The following is a 25,643-nucleotide window of genomic DNA, read 5'->3' on the forward strand; positions in this document are numbered from 1 at the left end:
GTGTCTAAATATACTCTCTTGTAATTAATTTTTGGGCACAGTTTTGATTTATGAATGTAGTAAAAATTACTTACTGGCAAGCAAACACATTTTATAAACCCAGTGAATAACCGTACATCTCCCAATTAGTGTCTACCAAAATTTGTTTCTTTAGAATGAAAAGTACTTAGGTAAAAGAAATGTTTGATTACATATTGCCCCCTAGTGTCAAAGTATTCCAAAGTAGCCCAACACACACAAAAATAAGGCAGAACAATTAGCAATGGTTATCACGACATTTTCACAGGAGAGGAATCTGTAAAGAAATAGGTACCACATAACAAACATCTTCTTGTGTGAAAATGGGGTGTTAAAGTCACTGTAAACTCCCCCTTCTAAATAGAGTCTGGAGACTCTGCAACTGTCAAAATGCCCCTTTCTACCTACAGCTTCCCTCCTGTCTCAGACTCTGCCATAATTCTTCTCTCCTGTTGCACCTAAGTAGGATCCGCATTGTTGAGTCGCTGGGATCTTTAAATCTGACCTCTGGAACTGCCAGCCATTGTGGAATGCAATTGTTGGCAGAAAAAGGTAAATTGCATTCTAATTATCAGGTGTGTTAGGGGAACCGGAGGAATCAAGGCTGAAAGTTTCACATCCACTTCTAATAGATCCACGAGCCACAACTTTTTCGACAGCTCTAGCAGGATGTCAGATTTGTGCTTCTCTATGTGATCTCAACCTCACCCCTGCTTTCTATACAGCAAAACAAAAATAAAAAATTAAGGGAAGCACAGATTTATTATTTCTGGCCCGATGCTGAAGGCTTGGACATGCCTAGTGCTGCAATTGCTGGACTGTGTGTTAAACCATGGTTAAAAATGCAACAGGTATGGCAGGAAAAACAGCAGCATACAAGTCACTGCAAGCTTTTCAAGGACATCTATATATTAGTTCAAGGGTTGCCATAAAAGCCACAGGCAAAAAATTATATACTGTACTGGATTTTTTTGTTTATGTGGTTCCATAGAATTGGAAAGGTGTTGCAGATTTACTATGCGGTCTGCTTTCAATTTCCCTTACAGTTCTGACACGCTCAAAGAGACTTGAAGGGGAACTGAATCATGTTTGTTGTTGTGTTAGCTGTGTGCTACCGTGGGAAAGACTAAATGCAACATATGGAAGGTACATTACTGATAAAAGTACAAGATGGGAAGTGTGCCCTTCGTTCAACATTTTCCCCAGGTGTAACGTGCAATGATGATTCATGTTAGTCAGAATACACAAACCAGTACAACAACAAATAAATAAATATGTCAAAATTAATAAGCAATTTATTTCATATCAGTGGAAGGTGGCATATTATGACATGAACTAAATAAATATTCAGCTGTATGCTACATGAAAATAAGAGTAAATATCAGAGCTTGTTCTAAGCAATCCTTAAACCATTGACTTTTCACATATTCTGTAGCTAGACGGCTCTATTTGTATCTGGCAAAATATGCAGAGCTTCATGTCGCTAGTGTAGCATGGTTACATTTTTTACATGTTTGAAGTGTCTAGATTTTTAGTCTTTTCTGTAGAAGCCATTTGTTATAGATGTGCATCCTCTTTAGCTGAAGCTATACAGTGGTACCTCAGGTTAAGAACTTAATTTGTTCTGGAGGGCTGTTCTTAACCTGAAACTGTTCTTAACCTGAAGCACCACTTTAGCTAATGGGGCCTCCTGCCGCTGCACGATTTCTGTTCTCATCCTGAAGCAAAGTTCTTAACCCAAGGTAATATTTCTGGGTTAGTGGAGTCTGTAACCTGAAGTGTATGTAACCCGGGGTACCACTGTATGTTGATCCTTCCCCTTAAGGTTGTGCTCATAGATGTATGATGCATAGAAATGTCTGTGATATTTGCAAATACCTCTGTTAATATGTTGCTCTTTCTCCAGCAGCCTATATAATTTTTGCAACACTTGTATCATTGGTTTTTTGTACTGCTTGGCTTCTGACACAGGGCATGTAAGGTGGGGAGCACAATCTACATCTGTTTTCTGCTGCATCTGACGACATTTGTATCTCAGTTACATATATACTGTTAAGTCTAATTCTACTAGATTATACAGGCTTGGGTTTCAGCAAGCAAAGCAAAACACTGCTTGAAATAAACTTCCAACAATTGTTTCTGCTCCTAACTTGCCTATGTTTTAAACGTGTGTGTACTGAAATTGCCCTATTGCATGACCATGACAGGGCTTTTTAAAGAATTTGTATGTCTTGCAGCCTGATCCTGTAGTTTTTTGGAAGTAATTCTCACTAAATGAACTGGTGCCAATTTAAGATTGAGGGTGCCTATTTAATATTACTACATATGGCATGTGTGTGCCACATCGGTGGTTGTTACTATAGAATCAATTATTGAAGTGTGTGTGTCCATCCATCTTTTGTGTGTTAGAATAACCTTTTAGATAATGTTTTGAACATTAACATTCTGAGAATGTATTATTTGTACAATAATAATATGGTGTGATCTTTGATTAGCTGTTACAAGACTGGATTAATCCTGAAAGGTTATGAGATAAGATATAGTTTTGGTTCTCTTGGTGTATTATCTCTGCCAGGAACTGGATGGAGGGAGTATGTCACAGTCACTGTTGATTCTACTCAACCTCTTCATAGCTTTGCATACCATCCCATGCTATGTTTCTGGACCGGATGGCTGTGATGAAACTTTGGAGCCTGTTTTATGGTGGTCCTACTTGGTGGGGCAGTTCCTGAAAATGGTGCTGGGGCAACTCCTGTTCAGTACCTTGGCTACTGACCTATGGTGTCCCTCAAGTTTCAATTTGTCCTCCATGGTATTTAACATCTACATGAAACCACTGGGTGAGATTATCCAGGTCTGGAGGGTTCAGTATCACCAATATGCAGATGACACCCTACTCTATATCTTGTTTCCATCTAATTTCAATGAAGTTGTTCAAATTCTAAGTCCAAACCCAACATTGCTAATGGGCATGATGAGGGCAAATAAATTGAATTTCAATCTGCAAAAGAAAGAGGTTCCCCCAGTCATAATTTGGATGCATTCTTCGATTCAGCCCGGAACTTGTAAAACCAGTTTTGAACAGTTACCAGGAGCATTTGCCCAGGTATGACTACTGTTTCCATTCTTAGATGTCAGATCTAGCCATGGCAACACATGCCTTGGTTATATTGTTAGGACAGCTGTAACCACTGGTTCTGTATTTGAAGAGTGTTTGAAAACCTCAGCTGCTTCAGAATGCTGTAGCCAGACTATTGACCAGAGCCTGTCATAGATAGCACATATTACAATAGCTTAATAAGCTACCTGTTTATTTCTGGGCACAATTCAAAGTGCTGACATTTGAAGAACATTTCGTGTTAACTCAAGAGAACACCTTTGTGTCTGTTCCCTCTGCAACTCTGCTCAGGATTGCAGCCTAAGTAAATATCTTTAGATCGTATTTCATGAAATTATATTAAAATATTTGTGGATATTTATTCTGTGATTCCTGTGAAATGTTTATAAATTGTTTGTATTAGTTCATTTCAGTGTGAGAGAATGGTTCAGGCCCAACAGTTTAGGACATAGTTTAATTTGGTGCTCATTAATTACTAATATTTCAGTTTTGTGGTCTACAAACTGCAAAAGGGTGCAATCTTGGCACACTCTGTGACAGGCAGGCAACTCCAGGAATATCAACTGGCCATCACTACTGATTAATCAAGTTTATTCAGCTATACACAAAGTCTTGAGAGATGATAATCTCAGCACAACGGCATTACCATAGTAGTATGTTGCTGAAGGTCTCGGGAGTGTGGGAGAGCTGTGGAAGGATCAGAAACATCACAGACCTGCTGACATTTGTTCCAGTGCCTTCACCATAATTTCCCTGCAATTTAACTAACTACAGGCTGCCAAACAAATTTGAGAAAGGATTCCAGATGATGCAGCTTCGGAAAAAGGAGTGGCTTTTGTTGTGCTGGAGGCCTTTCATTCTATTTCTCATTAGAGGCAAAGCTAGTCATGATGGTGGCAGGCTGTGTACTTAAACCCAGATCTGTCCCAGTCATGTAGAAAATGAGAGTCTGGTATTAACTGAAAAAGGATAACATGGGCTGGGAGATGCTAACACTTTTTCTCCCACTGCCCCATAGCTTATTATCCACCAACCCTACAACCAGTGTGATTGGGACAGATGCAGGCTTAAACATCTCTGTTTAAACATCTTTTCTCCTTATGTCTAGCTTGGCTCTGAGGAATCTAAATTCCTTTTTAAAAGATGCAACAAAGGAAAGAAGCTGGAAGCAGAACACCATTTGTCAGCAAAGAGGCAGCGCCTGTAAAAAGTGGAACATTCTATAAAAAGTATATTACACTTGAGTATACTATTATTTGCATATTCATGTGTCTCTTCTCTTTGTCTCCAGTACACTCTCCTCAGAAGGAACATCATCAAATAAAAGTCTGCCCTGGAACTTCCTAATACTCATGGATGTGGGGAGTATAAAATGCTGCCTATAAGTGCATCCACACTATTTCCTACAGAAAAGATGGCATCTTTATTACATTCTCATCAACTGTTGCTCTCCTGTGTTTCATCAGTCTACCCAGAAAATTAGACTAATGTGGAAGCAACAGCACAGCACTGCAATATCCAATATTTCCCATCTGTGTTAAGAGGCATGTAATGTGGCCTTGATGTGTTAGTGATATTATTTATTTGTTATTCCATTTATATCTCATCTTTCCTCCCTCAAAGTAGTGTACAGTGGTGCCTCGCAAGACGAAATTAATTCGTTCCGCGAGTCTCTTCGTCTAGCGGTTTTTTCGTCTTGCGAAGCAACCCTATTAGCGGCTTAGCGCTATTAGCGGCTATTAAAGGATTAGCGGATTAGCTGCTAAAAGGCTATTAGCGGTTTAGCGGCTTAGAAAAAGGGGGTGGGGAGCAAAGAAAAATCTCAAGACTCGCAAGACATTTTCGTCTTGCGAAGCAAGCCCATAGGGAAATTCGTCCTGCGAAGTGCATCGAAAAATGGAAAACCCTTTCGTCTAGCGGGTTTTCCGTCTTGCGAGGCATTCGTCTTGCAGGGCACCACTGTACATTGTTATCTACCTCCCCATTTTATCCTCATAACAATCCTGTGAGGTAGGTTAGGCTGGGTGTGACTGGCCCAAGGTCACACAGTAAGCTTCATTGGTGAGTAGGGATGTGAACCCCAGTCTCCTAGGTCCCAGTCTAGCACTAATTTTACCTATTACCTTTCTGGTTGGGGCCATTTCATTTACACAGCTTTTTGGCAATATTTAATTTGTATATTTGCCTACTTAAAAAAAAAAGAAATTGAGCAACAACACACGAATGAAAAAATGTCTTAACTCAAATGTACAAAATGATTTTTAAAAGCCCAAAGTGCCGTTTCAGTCTGTGCCATTTTATCACTGTGTTCGTTTGTTTTTTTCCATTTTACCCTTTTCATCTACTTTTTAACATAACTGAAGTAATTGTGCAGTGCCCCTGAAATGGAAAAAGTGTTTTGGTATGAATGTTTTTAACGTTTGGAAAAAGGTAATAAAAAAATGCTGTGCTCAGGTGAATTGCCTCTTTCCTGCCCATAAAGCTGCATCACACTTAGTAGTGTAGATGAAACATACAACACTTTTAACCAAAAAATGTGAAAAGTCAATTACAATTCTGCATATATCTAACAGTGGGAGGACTACTGGGTAGCGTTAAGAGCCACCAGTTAGGAAGTACCCCATATGAGAAGTGCAATTTGTGTGTGTGTGTGTGTGTGTGTGTGTGTGTGTTTAGCATTGCAGCCTAAGTATCTTATTGTTAGTTGCTTGCTTAGGATGAGTAACAGTTCTAGGCAAATTGCCTGTCAGAGTCACCACTCAATGAATATGTGCATAGATGGGCTGGTATATATTTTTTAATACTTGCAAAAATGCCATGAGTATAGATTGTAGGCGGTTTTTTTAATACGTTGTCTCTTCAGCATTGTAATGCAGCTTTCCCCAACTTGGTATCCACCAGATGTATTAGACTGCAACTCAACCACCCAGAAACAAAGGAAATGCTGGGTGGAGCTGATGGGAGTTGTAGTGACAAACTTCTGGAGAGTAGCTCTAGCTCTAGCAGCATGGTCTAAGCATGCTGTAGGGATTATGCAGGTGCTGGGAGGCCAAAATCTCACTACAACACATCTGAATTCATCCTAGAAGGGGAAACTTACCAGCTGTCTAGTCACTCACTACTGTATTGAGATGAACCTACCTGATCCATTAGATCAGTAACAGGCTTTGCTTTCTGGCTTACGGTTAATGAAGACCAGATTGGTGGGCATCAGCAACAGGGCCTTTTCAGATGTGGCTCTACAACTGTGGATTTCTCTTTTTATAAATCATAAATTATCTCTGGCATGATGATGCTGGTGCACTTTTTTGTTTGCCTTACAGTGTTCCATCAGTTGTCAGTTTGGGGACATCGGGTGTGTGGAATAACCCAAGATAGGAGTACCTAATACCTTTTAACCTTGTTCACCCCAATGCAGTTGTTGCATCTACTCCCTTCCTGCACTCTCCTCTGCACTTTTTAGGTAGGCCCCCTCGCTATTCTCTTCTCTCCCCACCTCCTTGATCTCCAAGTGCTGAATTTCAAGTCTGAAGTCCAAGCTGGCCTAGAAACCACACCGATTAATCGAATTAGTCCTTGATGCTGGTGGCTGCAGTTCATTCAGAGATTTGGGATGGAGGGGCACAAGTCCTGGGGCTGAGACCTCCGAAGCCTTCCCCTTCTCCTCCCTCTTCTCTGTTACTACTCCTCTCTCTCTTTCACCCACCTTCCCTTCAGGGGGAGAGAGCAGCAGCAGCTAGCCCGGCTTCTGGTGGCGGGTTCGGATCCTGCGGGCGATTTCCCAAGCTGCACCGCGGCGGCGCTCTCTCGCTCTCGCTCTCTCTCTCGGCCCGTCGCTGTCACCGCCAGTAGGAGGCTGAGGCGGCTGCGCTTTCCCCGACCGGCCTGCCGCCCGCCGCCGCTGCAGCAGCTTCTTGCAGGAAGGGAGCCATCGCTGCTGCTGCTGCTTGCTGCTGCCGCCGCCATCATGGTGCCCGGGGCAGGAGCCGGAGCCGCGGCCTGGGGGCTCTGAGCCCCCCATCACCTTTTCTTCCCCCGCCGCCCTCGCCTTCCTCTGTCGTCGTCATCGCGCCGCCGCCGCCGCCGCCCTACTCTTTCCCCAGCTTCGGGCCGCCGGTAAGAATCCAGCCGCGGAGGGGACGGGAGGCGGGCCCGGGCTCCTTGGTGGGGCCTCGTCGCCTGAGCTCTGTGGCGGCCCCGCCAGGGAGGGGCGGGTGGAGGGAGACGCTTCGGGCCTGGAGCGGGTGGCGGTGCGAAGTGCGTGAGGCGAAAGGGGGCTGAGGGGAGGGAAGAGTCCGGGCTCCGTCGTGTCCCCCCCCCCCCGCCTCCTTTCCAGATCCCGCTTGCACGGGGCCTTGCAACTGCTCGCCAGGAGGAGAGCTGGGATCTCGGGCGAGCGAGCGAGCAGGCCTCGCTGGGGCTCCGGTAGCCCTCCCAGCCCTTCGTAGGTCAGCAAAGGCAAAGGCAAAGGAGACAAGATAGAGGCAAACAAAGGAGGAAGGGGGCTATGGGGGGAACGGGGGGGGGGGCGAGCAGATTTCCCCCGGGAGGCTTCCCAACCCCCCTTCTTCTTCTTTTTCTTCTTCCAAGGTGGCCTCCTTAAAAATAAAAAAAAGGAGAAGAGAGCCTGGCAGACAAAGGGACTTGCAGGGATGACCGATCTACAGAAATGCACATTCCTAAACCTTTGGCCCACAGTGATTTCATCCTCTCCCCTCTTTGCAGTTTTTATAACCTTGAGGGTTGTTGTTTTTTAAAAAAATAAGAAGTCACATAGGCTACCCTTCAGATGCTTGACACTGGGACAGTCATGACTACAAAGGATGACCCCTTGCCATCAGCCCCTTGAACTACCTAACCCTGCGATTGACAGCCTGATTCAGAAGTGGCCAGCCCCAACTCTGGTTGCTTCCTGTTCCAGCAAGGGATCCGTAGGATTCCTGAAGACAGCCGGGCAAACATTAGAGACAAAGGGATTGACAGATCCCTATGAACAGGCATCTTCAACACCTAACAGGCAATTTTGTCCTGCTCTGAATGTTGCATTTTGATATAGATGGGTAGGTAAATCTCCTGCAGGACTTTCCCCCTTCCTCTTTCAGAATTGTTGCGGCAAGAGTAAGTCTCACAGAGACCCACATGCCCTGAATCTGAAGAGCCTGTAAATAGATATGCAGAACAGAGATATCTTTTTCCTGTTCAGCAGGGGACTCCAGTCTCCTTAGAGACAGACTGTCAGAAACATAGATTATGGCTGCAGGCTTGTGCATACTTACATGGGAGTAAATGCCATTAATCTCATTGAAATTTACTTCTGAGTAAGTAGAGCATCAGGCTGCACAAGACTGTCAGAACGTGAAATGCATCAGTTTCCAGATGCAGAGCAATCTAAAACCTTCCTTCCCTTGCTTCCAGTATAGGCCCAAAGACATTTCATTTTCAGGTACTGAATTACGGAACTGAGACATGCACGCACATACTGTCTACTTCCTACAACTACTGTTTGGATACATAACTTAGCCTAGCTCATACTCCTATGTGATAAGGATTTTGTAGTATACTGTTTGGGCTCATTTATTTATAAATAGTTGTATATTAAAGTACATACCTTGTCATAAGGAGAGCATTGCTAAGTGGGCACCAAGGAGTATTTACTAAGAGTCAAGCTCAGCATGAATAGGAAGATAAAACTGGGGTGCCACTATGGACCCAGAAATACACTTACTTCTAAGCTATAGAGATACTTGAACATCTACACACTTCCTGCTTCTTCTAGCATTGGGCATTTCTCCTTGGGAGTTCATTTGGAATGATTTCAGTAGAGATGCATGAATGGAAGATCTTGCATTGGAGTTGGTCACCGCTATGAATTTCTGAGGAAAAGTTTGTCAGCAGTAGTTCTGGCTATCTGTCCAGTGATTGTCTCTAAAAAATTGTGTGATTGAACAATTCCAACCCAGAGGTTTTTATATTTATGCTTGTATGGGAATAATTTCAAAGTGTTCTCATAAAGAAATACATTGAAAATGGCCAACTCCGTTGTTGCTAAAACTTAAACCAAATACATTTGCTTTCTTTCAGAAATGGTTGTGGAAAGGTCAGAAACATTCAGATCCAGACTTAAATGGTGGACTTCATAAATATAATTGCAATCCAATATCTGAAAGCAGTATTGCCAGATCTGTGACTATCTGCTACCTACCACAATTGAATCCACTATCCCATTCCCTCTTTAGTCTGGTTACATTCCATGTAAACAATATTTTGGAGTAAGTGCTTGTGGGGCATAAGAGAGATCATCAAAGCTTTCATTTACAAGTTGAGACACTTATATTGTAGATGAAAATTCAGTTTTAGATTTAAAGTTTTCCTAAAATGTAAGATTGTATTCATTTTCAACATAACAATGGGGCTAAAATATGTGAATTCAATAGATTCTTCCGTTTCAAGACAATTTTTGTGAGGCCTTCTTGCTCTGTGTCAGTTTTAGAAGATTGGGGTCCAGTTATGTTGGATAACATTCCACCATGTTTTTTACAAGTGTCTACAAAAAAGAGAGAGACCTTTCTAGAGTTTTAAAGGTACAATATCCTTTCTGTTGGTTATCTTTGTTATGTAACTAGTATTTTCTAGGTTAACTGTTGTTACTACTTTGAAGGACCTTAGTCTTTTTGGATTTTAATCTTCAATAACAATTGCTTTTTGTGGGACAGATAAATGTTGAACTGTCGGTAGTGATTTGGGAAAAGGCTTTCTTCCTTTTCAGAATAGAGAGTTGGGAGAGCTTATTTTTTAACACAAATGCTGGCTGCGGTTTTGCCAGAGTTATCCACAAATAGGTTCCTCAGACTTCAGTAGGACTGGCAGATGTGCAACTTTGTGCAGGGTTGTAGCCTTGATATTTACTTAACTTTGAGAAGGGTTCATTCAGGCTGGGGCTTCTACTAAAATCTGTATGCAGAACTAGTTTACCAGTATTGAACAAACACTTGTGGCTGGCTATTTATTATAACACATCTTGCCCTGAATGTGAAAATGTGAGGCAGTGCTTTTGTTTGTTTTTGTTAAATATAGTTTTTGTCTTTGCAAGAAAACTGGGGTTTTCGCCTGTGACCATATATGATAGATAACTGTTAAAAAGATAGAGGACTATGTCCAATGTTGGTCCTGTTAAGAGTAAACCCTTGGATTGACATTGCTAACTTAGGTCCATTTACTTCAGTGGTTGTACTCTTAAATATAAATGTACTTGGATACAGTCCAAAGTAACACGTTTTTGATAAATTATATACTGTACATTTAAACTGATACCTCTTCAAGTCATGTCTAAGTGATTAGAGGAACAATTAGGTAATGTAATTACTACTAAAGTTTCATAAACTGGGGTTTTGCTTAGGGTTTTTCTGTAAATAATCTCTTTATCATTCTGACTGCTTTGGTCTATGTAGCAATAGATCAGATGATGATAGAAGGACACCTTTTTAAGAGCTCTCATAATTCTGCAATTTCAACTTAATAGAGAATTGAAAAATACTGAACTTTACTTCTCTCTTTTCATGTATTGGAGATGATTATTGGATGCTTCAGAATAATATCTGAAGAAGAAAACCTCAACTACAAATGTAGAGTTGGGATGTTATTTCTTTCTTTCACAAAAGGATCCTCTAATTTAAGATCAGCTGCAAACCTTTCAGAAGACAGGTTTCCCCCCAATATCAACCAGCTATGGTAATGCTAGGGTTCCATTTTTTATTTTTGTATAAGCACCTAATCATTCTTTAGAATTCAGTCAAAGCCTGCAAGGATTGAAAAGTTAATATTTAGACTATTATTTAAAGAGTATCCTGTACACCACTGGGTAAAGAAAAAGTATGAGGTGATATCCATTGTGACAAAAGCGGTTCATTCCTTCTTTTCCCACCTTGAAAGCACCTACACCCTGCAATATGCTCAGGGGGTTCCCCAACTCACAGGAGTGTATTTGCGAGGTGCACGGGGGGGGGGGGGGACAGATGTCCCACTGCATGTTGACATCATTGGATGTTCACCATGGCCCCTCCTCTGAGAAACCATATATAAAGTCATAACCATGCAAGAGGATGTGAAAGTACTACCCTTCAACAGGTGCATGGGAAAAATGGTTTGACACAGGCATGTTGGAACACTATGCATTTTTGAAATAGGAATATTGCCATTAAAACCTTAGTTTGCAAGGGGTGATGTTGTGCAATTTGGAAACTGCTCAGTCTACTTGGTTTGAAGAGATTATACTTTACTAGGGTCAAAGAGTGCCATTACCTTTCAAAATTGAATGAAGTGGATCAGTGTAAAATCGGCATGTTAGCCATTTTATCATTCTCTCTATTTGAGATTGTCAATAAAGCAGTACATTATATCCTGTTTAACATGAACACCTAACTCTGGGTTCAAAGCAAGTAAACAGCCCCTAGCCATTTAAGAGAATTGATATCATTCATTGCTCATCATTATAGGTGTATATACACATATTTCAACAGAGCTAAGAGCTAACATAACACTCCAAAATACATATTGAGTGCATGCCACATTTTCCTAAAATGATTATTTTCTGATAGACTGTCTATCTAGCTTAATTTTAAATGTCAATTTTTTCATGATAAGAATCTCCCACACTTCTAAGAGCCATTGTTTCCTTGTGGGTTGCCTGGGATCCTTAAGTTGTCAAGCCATCAAGAATTTGGTTACAGCAAATAAAGCAACTAAAAGCTGCTAGGCCTTGATATACCAACTATATTATTAAATAGATCACATGTCATTATAGAACTCTAGTGCAATATTTTATTTTTTGAGCAGTTTTACATTTGCACTGATTTTTGAATTTTGCAAAGCATTGCATTTGACTGGCCAGTTTCAATGAAATGTTATCAACAGGTGTTGCTAACTTGTGGGCTGTATGCAGGCTCCTAATAGGGTTTTTTGACCCTCCCATAATTTTTAGTTTAATTTTTTAAAAAACTCTCCTGTGGATCCTTGCTGTGATGTGTCAAAAGGTTTATTGTGGTCCTCCAAAGTTAACATTTTTTAAAAAATCCCCCCCAGAAAACCTGTTTTAAACTAACTGCTCCTGCAATACTGTAATGCCAGAAGGTTTCATGACCTCTCAAAAATTTGTCCCAAATTCCTCCCCCCATCACTCCCTGCTGTGATTGCATGGTATGAAAAGTTTTTTTTCTGACCCCCAGGAGCCTCCAGAAGGTGTCCTTAAAAAGGGGAGAGGCTCACTTACTTTTACAGTTCACCCACACTCACTTTTTCACTTTGGCCACATCTATTTTGACATTTGGTCTCCATGGATTAGTGTGGCCCTCAGCCTAAAATGGTTAAACACCCTGGTTCACAACATTACTTTATTTTTGCCTTTTTAAAAAATGTAACATATAGTTTAATTTTCCTTGGATGATACTCATTTTTAAAAGATACCACAAACAATGCACCTAGGCTGCTAATATTAAAATTGGCATATGGTGATAAAAGTACTCTTTAAACGTTAGAATTGCAGAATTGGATGTGGTGGAAGATAGTAATTTTGGTAAAATGTAGGACCACCACCCATTCATCAGCAACCTGAGGACCCCATCAGTCCAGGTGGAAGTATTTTGTAGAGACCATGTTGTAGAACTGCTGATTCCACATGACTCAAGCAAGAAACCCAAGTCAACTTAATGATGAGAACTTTGGAAGTACAGGTAATAAATATCCTGGCCCTCCTTTCTTTTTGTTAGCCAAGGCAATCAGACTTTCTAATGGGTGCTTACCTGGTTTAAAGGTGTTGCACACAACTTTTATATAAAAGACCAAATACACAAATAGTATCTGTGTGGGAGAAACCCACTTATCCTTAAAATAGCAAATGAGCTCACAGAAGAATGATTATACTCTAGAACACCAAAGATACACACTTTTCTCAAAGTATCTACTCCATCTGTAGTCTTTTGGCTGTTATCCAACAGAGAAAGTCTTATAAAATGTATAATCTTACTGGAAGCCCCTGCCCAGATCATTAGTACTGCTATTTGTCTTGGTTGTTATTTATTTGAGTTAATGCCGCAACCTATGAAATCTGAAGAGGTTTACAAAAGTGAAACGCAACAGGCAAGTTGGAGGCTTCAATGGGACTTTGCACCTGATCAAATGAGCTGTTCTTTGAGCATGGTAGCTTACACAATTGTTTCCAGTGCAACTGCCCAATTGACCCCTGACTTGCTGCTGTTGTTCCTTTACCAGTGCTCCACTTGTCACTCCTGCACAGGAGATACCCAGCGTTGCAGCAGTGGATGTGTTTCCCTCCTCCCCAAAATATCCATTCAGTCTGCCCCAGAACAGATTTGGGGGTGTGTGGGGAGCTGCAGGGGGAAGGGGAGGAGGAGGGGAGCCCCATTGTGCAAACAGAATATCATTGTGCAAGCAGGCTGACACCTTGGATGCTGTCCCAGGAATTAATATGCACAAGTTTCTGAAATGGGATTATTGCATGCATCTATATTGGAATTGCTTTTAGCTATTGAATTGTTTTTGCTTGTTTGTGTGTTTGCTGTCCTGATCCTTTTTGGGAGGAAGTGTGGCTATATAATTATTATTATTATTATTATTATTATTATTATTATTATTATTATTATTTATATCCCACCCATCTGGCTGGGTTTCCCCAGCCACTCTGGGCGGCTTCCAACAAAACACTAAAATACAATAACCTATTAAACATTAAAAGGTTCCCTAAACAGGGCTGCCTTCAGATGTCTTCTAAAAGTTTGGTAGTTATTTTTCTCTTTGATATCTGATGGGAGGGCGTTCCACAGGGCGGGTGCCAGTACCCAGAAGGTCCTCTGCCTGGTTCCCTGTAACTTGGCTTCTCGTAGCGAGGGAACCGGCAGAAGGCCCTCGGCACTGGACCTCAGTGTCCGAGGCAGAACGATGGAGGTGGAGACGCTCCTTCAGGTATACTGGACCGAGGCCATTTAGGGCTTTAAAGGTCAGCACCAACACTTTGTATTGTGCTTGGAAATGTACTGGGAGCCAGTGTAGGTCTTTCAAGACCGGTGTTATATGGTCTCGACGGCCGCTCCCAGTCACTAGTCTAGCTGCCGCATTCTGGATTAGTTGTAGTTTCCGGGTCACCTTCAAATGTAGCCCCACATAGAGCACCTTGCAGTAGTCCAAGCGAGAGATAACCAGAGCATGCACTACTCTGGCGAGACAATCTGCGGGCAGGTAGGGTCTCAGCCTGCATACCGGATGGAGCTAATAAACAGCTGCCCTGGACACAGAATTGACCTGTGCCACCATGGACAGCTGTGAGTCCAGAATGACTCCCAGGTTGCGCACCTGGTCCTTCAGGGGTACAGTTACCCAATTCAGGACCAGGGAGTCCTCCACACCCGCCCACCTCCTGTCCCCCCAAAACAGTACTTCTGTCTTGTCAGGAGTCAGCCTCAATCTGTTAGCCGCCATCCATCCTACAACTGCCTCCAGACACTCACACAGGACCTTCACCGCCTTCACTGGTTCCGATTTTAAAGAGAGTAGAGCTGGGTATCATCCGCATACTGATGAACACCCAGCCCAAACCCCCTGATGATCTCTCCCAGCGGCTTCATATAGATGTTAAAAAGCATGGGGGAGAGGACAGAACCCTGAGGCATCCCACAAGTGAGGGCCCAGGGGCCTGAACACTCATCCCCCACCACCACTTTCTGAACACGGCCCAGGAGGAAGGAGCGGAACCACTGTATAACAGTGCCCCCAGCTCTCAGCCCCTCTAGACTGTCCAGAAGGAAGTTATGGTCAATGGTGTCAAAAGCCGCTGAGAGATCTAGCAGAACTAGGAAACAGCTCTCACCTTTGTCCCTAGCCCGCCGGAGATCATCGACCAGTGCGACCAAATTTAATAAATAATAACAATAATAATGATGATGATGATGATGAGAACTGTCAGATGAGTATGGAGTCCTTGCTTTCAATTCTAGTCAATGGATTAAAGGTAAAGGTACCCCTGCCCGTACGGGCCAGTCTTGACAGATTCTAGGGTTGTGCGCCCATCTCACTCAAAGAGGCCGGGGGCCAGCGCTGTCCGAAGACACTTCCGGGTCACGTGGCCAGCGTGACATCGCTGCTCTGGCGAGCCAGAGCCGCACACGGAAATGCCGTTTACCTTCCCGCTAGTAAGCGGTCCCTATTTATCTACTTGCACCCGAGAGTGCTTTCAAACTGCTAGGTTGGCAGGCGCTGGGACCGAACAACGGGAGCGCACCCCGACGCGGGGATTCGAACCGCCAACCTCTTGATCGGCAAGCCCTAGGCGCTGAGGCTTTAACCCACAGCGCCACCCGCGTCCCAGTCAATGGATTAGCCCATGGTCAAATGTTCCCTTAAGGCAAAAATGCCCAGTGCAGTTGATAATTTAACTGTCTGTTGCATTGCGATGTCACTGGATAGAAAAAAGCAGGGCTAAATACTCCTCATCCTGTTCTCCTTGCACATAGCATTAAGTAAGCCAGTTTAAATCAATAGCACAACATGAACAAAGAGAAATAATAACTTTATATTTTAGTGTAATAATGTTGGGAACATTACAGCACAGATAGCCAACATGGTGCCCTACAGATGTTTGTTAATCAAGAAAAAATCTTTAATTGCTTTATATTGAAAATGATTCAGAGCAGAAATACAATATATTAACAATCAAAAAGAGACATTTAAAAGCCTTTTTGTGTGTGGATTACATAGTCCCCATTTCACGAAACAGCATGACCAGTGGTCAGGGTGATGGGAATTGTAATTCAGCAACATCTGGAGGGTGCTGTGCTGGCTAGCTCTGCATTACAGATTCAACGCATGCAAATCTGCAGAGCTCCAGTCTTTTTGTTGCAGAATACAAGCTATGATATTGTGGTTCCGTCACTCAGCTCTGAATGGCTGCATCTAAACATTTGAAAGACACTGATCTTGTTGAACTTTCTGCTTCACTAATGCTGTGGAGTTAAATGGCATTGCTTCAGTCTTCGAATTTGCTCATATGCCACAGGAGAAATTCTCCAAGTGGCAGCTCAATTCTGTTCCCTCTTGTTGCTGTGATAGCAAAGTTTTGTGCCACAAAAGCTGTGGTGGCATGCAGAGCAGAGTAAGGGAACAGTCCTCTGCTTCGAGTTCCTTGCTGGCACAAGGATGTACTGGTGTTAGGAAATGTCTTTGCAGTGACCTCTCTTTCCATCTTGAAAACCTCATTGCACAGTGCTTCTGTGATGTGAAGGGGATTTTCTCCTCTGCTTGAGTGGTAATGCCAATGGCTTTTAGTGCTTTTCCAGAGTGCGAGTCTAGCTCCTCGTCAGCAAGTGGAACTAACATACACTCTTCTATCCAGTTGCCTCTACACGCAGAGTATCAGACTCCTAGAAGCATCAGTGATCCCATTCTCTTTGGCAGTTACACTTTTAAGGGTTTGTTGATTTCTTTTGTTGAAACGGAACATAGCATATTACCTCTAAAGCTTCCTGTACATTACAAACTCAGTCTCACTTTCACATGTACCATTCCAATCTTTAAGATGTACATCTGCCACGTTGAAACAAAAGGACATGTAGAGAGGTTATCTTAGTGGCTGCCCCAAAATGGTGATACTCTCCTCCTTAGAGGCTCACAAGATTTCAAGTCTACAGCATTTTGCTTACTTAGACTGACTTTCAATGCCCTAAGTCAAAAAGATATGGGGCAGTAGTGGCTTTTTCTATTTAGTGTTTCATTATTCCCAAGCTTTCAAAATGCAGGTTTGAAATGGAAATAAATAAATTAATAATGTTTATACCGTTTTATGTGGTATAAATATGCTAAACTAACAAGTAACAGTTGCAATTTATGACTCTGTTTTGGAACAATTACCTCTGCCCATTTGCCTTTCTTGCTTTCAAGTGATTTAATTCTATGGAAATCAATAGGACCAAATCAATTTAAAATATAGTGTCATGGTTTAATGAAGCTGCATTTTGGTATAAAACCAAGTTCTCTGTAAGTTCTCTATTTATCATGACTTTATTCTTTCATTGAGCAACATATCTTTTTAATACAGGTCTTTAAAACATGGACTGGCCAAATGGCTGGGACCACCCACCTGCCAGTTTCCTGATATCATAATGACATCAGTTCACTGATATCTCTTAAAGTTCAAAGGAGGTTGCTGCTACCTCTGATCAGCTGATGGGAAGTTAGAGGGAGCCCCTGTGGAGTCTCTGCAGAAGTGGAAATGCTCCTAAGATAAAACAGTACTGTATAGGAATTTTACTGACATACTGTTAAAAAATCTTACATGTAACTTTCTTACTCTTTTATTACAGTGCTAATTTTTTATTTTTTATTGTAAGGATCAAGAAAATTGACAGGAAGATATTCTTGCCTGTAATTTTGTGCACTTGAAGCTCAGTGTATACAGAGGTTAATCATTCTGCTATTAACTCTTTTGGGGTTTTGAACAAGACAGGGAGTTATGTCCCAGCTCAGAGCAGAAGTTTTTATACTTGAGCAGTATGTTTACCATTGCTGTGAAAGGCTATACAACTGGATTCACTTGCAAAAGATGTGAAAAGGCTTTTTGCATGAAAGACAAGACCAGCGCTTTTTTTCTGGGGGTACCCAAGGGTATGCAGTACTGGCAGCTCCCCCCCCCCCACGTTAAAAGTGTGGCACTCACTGTAACAACTTCATGGTACCAACATCTTTTTTTCTTCTTTTAAAAAGGCACTGGACAAAACTAGAGTAGTAATGTGTACTGATGCATTTAGATTCTGTGGCTGGGGCAGAGGTTTTTGTTATCGTATGTGGTGGATAATGATATGGCAGTATCATAAGCAATTATTGATATGACGCTACGTATTCTCACCCAGCACTGGATAATGACGCAGTTACATGACTGTATATGCAGCTGTCTTATGCTGAGTCAGAACATAAGGGCATCTTGCCTTCTTGTTGTTGTCGTTGTTTAGTCGTGTCCGACTCTTCGTGACCCCCTGGACCAGAGCACGCCAGGCACTCCTGTCTTCCACTGCCTCCTGCAGTATGGTCAAAGTCATGCTGGTAGCTTCGAGAACACTGTCCAACCATCTTGTCCTCTGTCGTCCCTTTCTCCTTGTGCCCTCAATCTTTCCCAACATTAGGGTCTTTTCCAAGGAGTTTTCCCTTCTCATGTGGTGGCCAAAGTATTGGAGCCTCAGCTTCAGGATCTGTCCTTTCAGTGAGCACTCAGGGCTGATTTCCTTTAGAATGGAGGCATCTTGCCTAGCAGTGCCAATCCTTCAGAAAAATCTCACATTCTCAAAATTGGGTGATGAGGATCACATGAAGATATGAAACCATCTTATAACAAATCCAACCATTTCATCATCTTGCCCTGTGGTATATATTCTGTCCAACAACAGCTCTTCAAGGTTGCACGGTGAGACTTTTCCCAGCCAAGATCCATTTTTAACAGATAACGGCTGAGCCTGGGACCTTCTCCCTGCAAGGCTTGTGCTGCTGTTGCTGAGCTATGATATCTCTGTGATTCTTAAAACCTTGTCAGATAAGTGGCCTGCTATATTGTTTCATTGTACTGGCAGACTAGAATTGATCATTCCTGACAATGTTGCTGTTTGGGGCTATTATTAATCTGAATGTTACTTTTATAGAATCAGATCTAGTGGTAAAGAATTATTTCTTGCCTTGCAACCTGATTTGTTGCTTTGTAGATCTTTGCCCAAACTGGAACAGGATAGGCTGGTCTCCTTTGCGTTGTTTGGTACTCTGGTTACAAGTTTGGTCTGAAGTGTTTGGTCTTTCAACCATTCATAATAGCAAGCTGAGGAAATACACATACAAAACCTGTGTATTCACATTGAATCTAGGACTGGGTGATGAGAGTCATCTTGCCCTGCAGTATATATGTGTGTCTGAATTGCTTTTAATTATGTATCTGATTATTCATAAGATAATTTCTAGCTCATTCTTCCTCACAGGGGAGGTCACAATAAAATAACACTTCGGTGAAACCAATTCACTTTTTAAAAGCAGAGAAAAATACAGCATGTCTTAAGAAACACCCAGAGAGGCACCCCTTGGGCTCCTCACTTTTAATGACAATTCCCTAATGGGTTGTATCCAATTGTGCTCCTCTGATGATTGAAGGCTCTTTGTTCCAGTGGAGCTGCTAAGAGCTGATTTGCCACTCTCCATCTATAGTATCCCTTGCCCTCTGCTGGAAATCTGCAGTAGAAAGGGGGAAATTTCTAAAATCACTTGCCCTCATGGAATCTCTGCTGGATCCAGGAGCCCTCCATCAACAGAGGGACAAAATTGGACACAACCTTATGTCTAAATAGGTCAAGGGCCAATGATTATGCTTCAGCACTATAAATCCTTTTCTTTGATGTTTTCAGTTCCGTGGTTGTACAAAATATCAATTTATCCTGATACTTCCTGCTTCCTTTCCTTTTGTAGAATCATCAACATGATCTTAAATAGATACTGGAAAATCTTTTGATATGTGACTTTCAAAACACTCATATATCTGTAGCTTTTGAATTGAATATAATGGTTTTTATATTTTCCATAAATAGCCAGAATTCATTGTAAAAAATGGTGTGAGATGCATTGCAACTAGTTTTAGTGCAGTAGAGTTGATCAGTGTAGCAGAGCTTGAAACTATGCAAGCACTATGGGTCAATTTGCAGGCAGCAGCATGACTACTTAGGACAGGAAAAAACTATTCATTGCATTTTCCACAGGTTTTTTGATTTTTTTATGGTAAGGAAAATATATCAAATTGGATTCCATCCTTTCTACTACCTATCAAGACCTAGTAAAATATACTGTTTTTTTAAAAAAAGTATGTAACTATTCTGTTTGTGAGACTGATAAAGGATTTAAAGAATTTGGGACAGTTGCTGAATTGATGAGCACGCATGTTCTAAAAAAAATGTGATAATATTTTTAGAAAATAATAAACTGCAGGATTACTTAAGTAAGTTATATATAGTTTTTGAGAAGGAGGGAGAAGTCTTCTTTTAAGAGCCACTATTTTGTTCCAGGGAGCATATTAACGTACTAGAGCTAGTACATGGTGTATAATATCATGCATTTTGTCAAGGGTCAGTTTGTTTTGGAAACATTTCCTTTTGTAGATACAATCCAATTTTCTGGCTGACCTACTGCAGAATTCCATTATTTTTTAAGTTTCAGTGAAATGTCTCTTTAAACAAAGCTGTTTTTTTTCTCTTATCTAAACAATTTGCCTATCACTTTGTTAAAGGTGCCTTCATCCAGCTTTATCTTTCATCTTTTAAATATATAAATAAATTTGAGGGGCCCGCAATAATGTTTTTTAAAAAATCAATTCCAGTTTGAATTGTGTGGTCTTGCCTTTGCCATCTGAATATGCCTTTCTTGCAAGAGCATCACTGTAAATTATTGCTGGGAAATATAGTTGCTTTTTTGATTTCCACCATGTGTGTAGTCAAGCATAAGGTGCTGGTGTACACTAGTAGCCATCTTGGATAGGCCTGCATAAGCAGTGGCAGTATCCATAAAAAGAGGCAATGCCTGACTTCTCAGACTTGGCATTGATGAACGCTTTACAAGAGTTTCATGAAGTTTCTGACCAGGCTTGTGGTGATAGGGAGGTGAGTTAGTGCTTAAATTCGCAGCACATTCTGCATGAAGGTCTCTGCCTAACCCAGTATTCTTAAAAACTGCTAGGGCCAAGGAAATTGTTAGTATGTAGTGACTTTTTTCAGAAAATGTATTTAAGTGCAATTCTCTCATTGCCTGTCTAGTCCTTTAATCATTAAAGCAATTGAACAGCAGCAAGGCATATCTTTTCAGCCTTTGACTGATTCAGGAAAGGGCAGTTTCATGAAAATGTCAATCTACAGACTCATTTTCCATATATAGTTAACTTGTGCATCATTTTAAAGATAATTTTCCAAATTTAATTATCTGGCAACGGTTTTTCAAAATAGCATGTTACACATGTGTAGAACAGATTTTACATATGAGAAGTTTGACGTGCACGCTGATTCAGAATTTATCTATTTTTATCTATCTAATCTTCATCTGAAGATCTATCCAAGAAAACAGACAATAATGTAACGATCCTTTATTGACAGTTTGTCTCATTTTGTAAATTGAGAAGAAATTTTGTTAGGAATAAAATCAGATGAGTTAAGGATGATAAAGGTTGGTTTAGCATGTTATGTTGGTCACAAAAATACATCCCTCTCCCACAAATGAAAAGAAAAATTAAAGTGGACTTCTGCTCACCCAAGTGAGTCTTCATGTCCTCCTTGTGGACTTTCCAAAGGCATCAGGTTGACTGCTGTGAGAACAGAATGCCAAAATAACTAGGCTTTGAGTGTGATCCAGCAGAGCTCTCCCTTACGTTCTTATGCTATGTTTGTCCTTCGGGGCATAGAAGAGGAGAGGAAAGGGAAGTTTCAGTGTGCAACCCAAAGTCCTTGCATCACCTTGTTAGCTCCTGCCCTATGTTTTGAATCAAGGTGCAGTTTGGAAAATTTCAAGCTAAAAAAATTAAATGGTGCATCTATCTCGCAAGCATAAATCTGTTTTTTGTACCTGAACTGCTCCACATCCAAACCTAAGGAAGCCGTGAATCTTTTGCACTCTAAAATTCTATTCCCAGTTTGGAATCTTTTTGCAAAAAGTGTCAGATTTTGAGACTTTATGAGTAGTTGGCATGTACTGGGCTCTGTACCTGATGATTAGTCTTATGGGTGGCTTGAAATATCTTATGATTTGTTGAGGGATGCACTTCTTATCCTTTTTCTAGGGAGAGATTTACAAATACCCTGTATTCAGATGTTTGTGAAATTATTCCTCTTATGGTGATTCATGTTTTTTTTTTACAAACAAGTTAGAGTGACTCACAGTACCTTTAAAATTATAGAACAAAGTATCACAAAAACACAAATAACCCATAAAAATAGTAAAAGTGTTCATCAACATGCCGTACATTTCCCATGTATGTATCCATAAATACCCAAATATTGTCAGTGAAGCTTGAGTGTGGGGCTGTGTTCTTAAACACTCTGCCTATTAGCTCTATTGTATTGTTTACTTTTTTCTTTTATTGTATCATTCTTCAAAAATCATTTTTCTTGTTCTGTTTTTCTTTTTTTGAGGTGTAAACCTGTCTACTTATGTAACAGAAATGAAATAAATGGTAAATACTCTGCTAATTGAGTTTTGTTTTTTGTATTTGTATTTGCAGGTTATTGCACTTAAGAATGAACATTGAAGATAAGCTGGGAGGATTGTTTCTTAAATGTGGTAGTATAGAGCAAATGCAGTCATCCAGGGATATGGTTGGAATGGGTGCTGCATCTGACCAGTCGGCAGTTCCTGTGGAACGGCAGGAAGCAGTGCTTCAAGACCGGGCTATGGCGCACCAGGAAATCCTTTCTGCAGAAGAAGTGCTGCAGGAAAGTGAACTTCGGCAGCAAGAAATGATCCCACACGATGAACTCATGGTCCACGAAGAGACGGTGAAAAATGATGATGAGATGGAGGGGCAAGACAGGCTTCCTCAAGGGCTTCAGTATGCAGTCAATGTCCCTGTAAGCAATTTATTTAGCAGGGCTTGCACTTAAAAGTTGAGCAAATCATATCAAAAGGTCTGTTTAAGGAAAAAAAAAATACGGCAGGAACAACCAAATGAAAACTAAAATAAAAGTAGTTCATTACTCTGAGGAAAAACAATTGGAGGTGTTTTTTTTTAAAAAAACACACAACAAAATGCTATAAATCCCATGGCTTGTTTTATCTCTGGTGATGTTTGCACAGTTAAGGAGGTAATAAGATATTGACTTACAGTGTGGGCTAGGAATAGAGCCCATGGCTAAATTATCAACCCCTGGTTCCCTTATTTCTTCCTCTGTAAAAAGTAGTATAGTCATAATAGATGTATTTGCAATCAGCTTTGGGGGTGGGGAGGGGGGAGTTATGTGCCAAGAAGGACTGCTTTTGGATAACAATCTTAACCTTTCTAAAAATCTTGGGAATCTTAGATGCTGTGAACCAACCACTGTTTATTTAGGAACACATTCTCATGTTTTAATACACATTTTATACACTTTTTAAAATAGATGTCTTACATAGACGGTGCTCATTTGACTTTAAGTGTCTGCATTCTTCCTGCACAGGAGATAAGGACTTGAAAATGCTTCTGCTATATTCAAAGAAGTAGTGTGTTGTTGTGGTTCCTGCACTTCTAACACAGTATAGTATTGGTATTTAATGACGTGGATTGAAAAGCAGTGGAGTTTACACAGTTAATTCTGCGTGTGTGAGGAATAGCTTCTTAGATTGCAGCTGGGTGAAAATACGGTTTTACGTTGATGGTGCTTTGTTGTAAGAAAGTAACGGGAACTTTAGAAAAGAATGAGATGCTTTCAAACTGTTAACAGGATAAAATAATAAATTCTCACTGTAGTAGAAGACTTTCAAGCCTTGAAAATCAATCGGCAACTCGGTTTACATCGGGTGTTTGGTTTTTGGTCTGATTCTATAACAGAATCTTGTTGCTGGAAGTACAGTTCGCAACCTTGGGGGAGAAAACTGAGGTGACAGAAGCTGTGTGTGTTTGAACATGGAACAGTTCTAGTAACAAAAAACAAGGGGGTTAGGTGGGTGTCTGACTTTCACAGCATATGCAGGAGACTTGTGGTACACTGTCCTGCTCCAAGAGCTTTTGTTTCTAGCTGAGCCTGTGATCTTGCCTGGGAGAAAACTGTTTGAAGGGAAGCAGGGAAGTAAGCTTTGGGGTAGGGAAAGGTTCCTGATTCCTCATCCACCTTTTGAAGGATGGCCCCTTCAAATAGGTTTGAGATTATCATGGTGGCTTTCTGTTCTACTGGCAGAAATGAATGTTTGATTCACAGCAGGAAGAGACCAGAATTTAAAAGGAGGGTTGAAATTATCACAGTAGCTCTTTGGCAAAAATGGGGGTTTGGCTTAGAACTGTGGTTCAAATGCCAACATAACCATATCTTAAATTATAAAGTGTTTTTGTCAGGTGACATTTCTTTGTTAAATGTTAAATTATATGTGGCACGTAATGCAAGCTTCTGTGCTTGAAGGTATGAAAGGAGTACCATCTTGGAATACTCGCCACAAATAGGACTTTTTAAAATAGCCTCTCCCCCTCTTCCCCAAAACAGTACGAAGGGTATAAAGTAATTCCAGATGTATTACTATTTTTGAAAGAATTTGTTAAAAAGTGTCTTATATGTGTCATATGTAATTAATATTATCTGATGCTGGCACTTCGTATCCTAGCAGATCAGCGTGAAACAAGAAATTACATTTACTGATGTAGCAGAGCAGCAGAAAAGGGACAAAAAGCTAATACGAGAGGGTTTAGATATGCAAAAGAAGAAGAAAAGGAAACAGCGTTCACCAGCAAAGGTAAGACATTTAATTTGAACCTTGAAGGCAACTGGAGATTTTCCTTGAATTTGCAATTGGAAATGATAGTATTTGGAAACCATAGATTCAGCCACCTAACTTTAATCTCAAAGCCAAGCCATAATATATTCATAGCTTGTTTCTTTGAAATTCTTTTCACAGCATGAATATTTGACATACTTTAACATCTGTTTCCCAGGCATCTCCTTCTCTAAATATTATCTTTTGATGAGTGTGTAGATTTAAGGACCACTTATCAATTACGGAGACTGTTTAGATTAATAATAATATTGGGCTTATTTAAATATCATAGTGTTTTTCTAACAACTTTGTTTTTAATCAGACAGGTGCACAAGTGTTGAAATTGATTACTGCATGCACCTGAAATTAAATGAATGCCTTCCATTCACAGGCTTCTAATTTCAAATGAGCCATTTTAATCTAAAATTCAGTTTTCAGAGTTGCACATCTTGAATTTCCTCTCAGGAAGTGCAGCAAAAATGCTATGCATGGATTTTGAAGCATAAAGTATGAAGCATTTGAATATATTTTTATTCAGCTTCCTGCTCTACAATTGACACTTGCAAATTCAAACTGAGTACTTGCCCACTGCAGTATTATTCTTGTTTTCATTTGCAATTCCTGAAGTTTAGTGAAAACTAATTGGAAGCACTGATTGGAAGCTATTTTCATGTACTTGTCTCAGTCATAGTTTGAGAACCCCCTTTTCCCTTTATTTCGTTGTAGAGGTTGTCCTTCAAATCTTCCTAATATTGTATAGTAAGAGATCACAAATTGACCAGAGAGATTGAGAGCAGGTTGGGTACTTTGAGAGCAGGTTGGGTACTGGAGGGTCATTTTCTAGTATTGACTTTGAAGGCTATAACTACCTAGAGCATGAACATTATATACACTCCCCTGAGGAAAGTATTAAAGGAAGTATTAAAAGGGCCCAATCTTAAGTGTTTGAATGTGCAGTACTAGGTATAAGTCAAGTTCATAGCTGTATATCAAGAAATGCAATATT

At 40.8% G+C, this 25,643-nt stretch overlaps 1 protein-coding gene across 3 annotated transcripts in view; it reads left to right on the plus strand.

Moving 5' to 3' along the window:
* Nucleotides 1–1,351: 1,351 nt before the first annotated feature.
* The window catches only part of ZNF148 (zinc finger protein 148), a 39,649-nt gene continuing 15,357 nt past the window's right edge, over nucleotides 1,352–25,643 (plus strand). Inside the window, exons 1-4 of one of the 3 annotated variants that reach the window (XM_083408093.1) lie at nucleotides 1,352–4,761; nucleotides 5,089–7,252; nucleotides 22,422–22,767; nucleotides 24,488–24,616. In XM_083408093.1, coding sequence (XP_083264219.1) covers nucleotides 22,438–22,767; nucleotides 24,488–24,616 — 459 coding nt within the window. In that variant the 5' untranslated portion in view covers nucleotides 1,352–4,761; nucleotides 5,089–7,252; nucleotides 22,422–22,437. Of the gene's footprint in view, nucleotides 4,762–5,088; nucleotides 7,253–22,399; nucleotides 22,768–24,487; nucleotides 24,617–25,643 lie in introns of those variants that run through there. The other 2 variants (XM_083408094.1, XM_083408095.1) reach the window with 2 other exon arrangements.

This window comes from Podarcis tiliguerta, assembly GCF_965153285.1.
Source record: "Podarcis tiliguerta genome assembly, chromosome: 1".
NCBI classification, from domain to species: domain Eukaryota; kingdom Metazoa; phylum Chordata; class Lepidosauria; order Squamata; family Lacertidae; genus Podarcis; species Podarcis tiliguerta.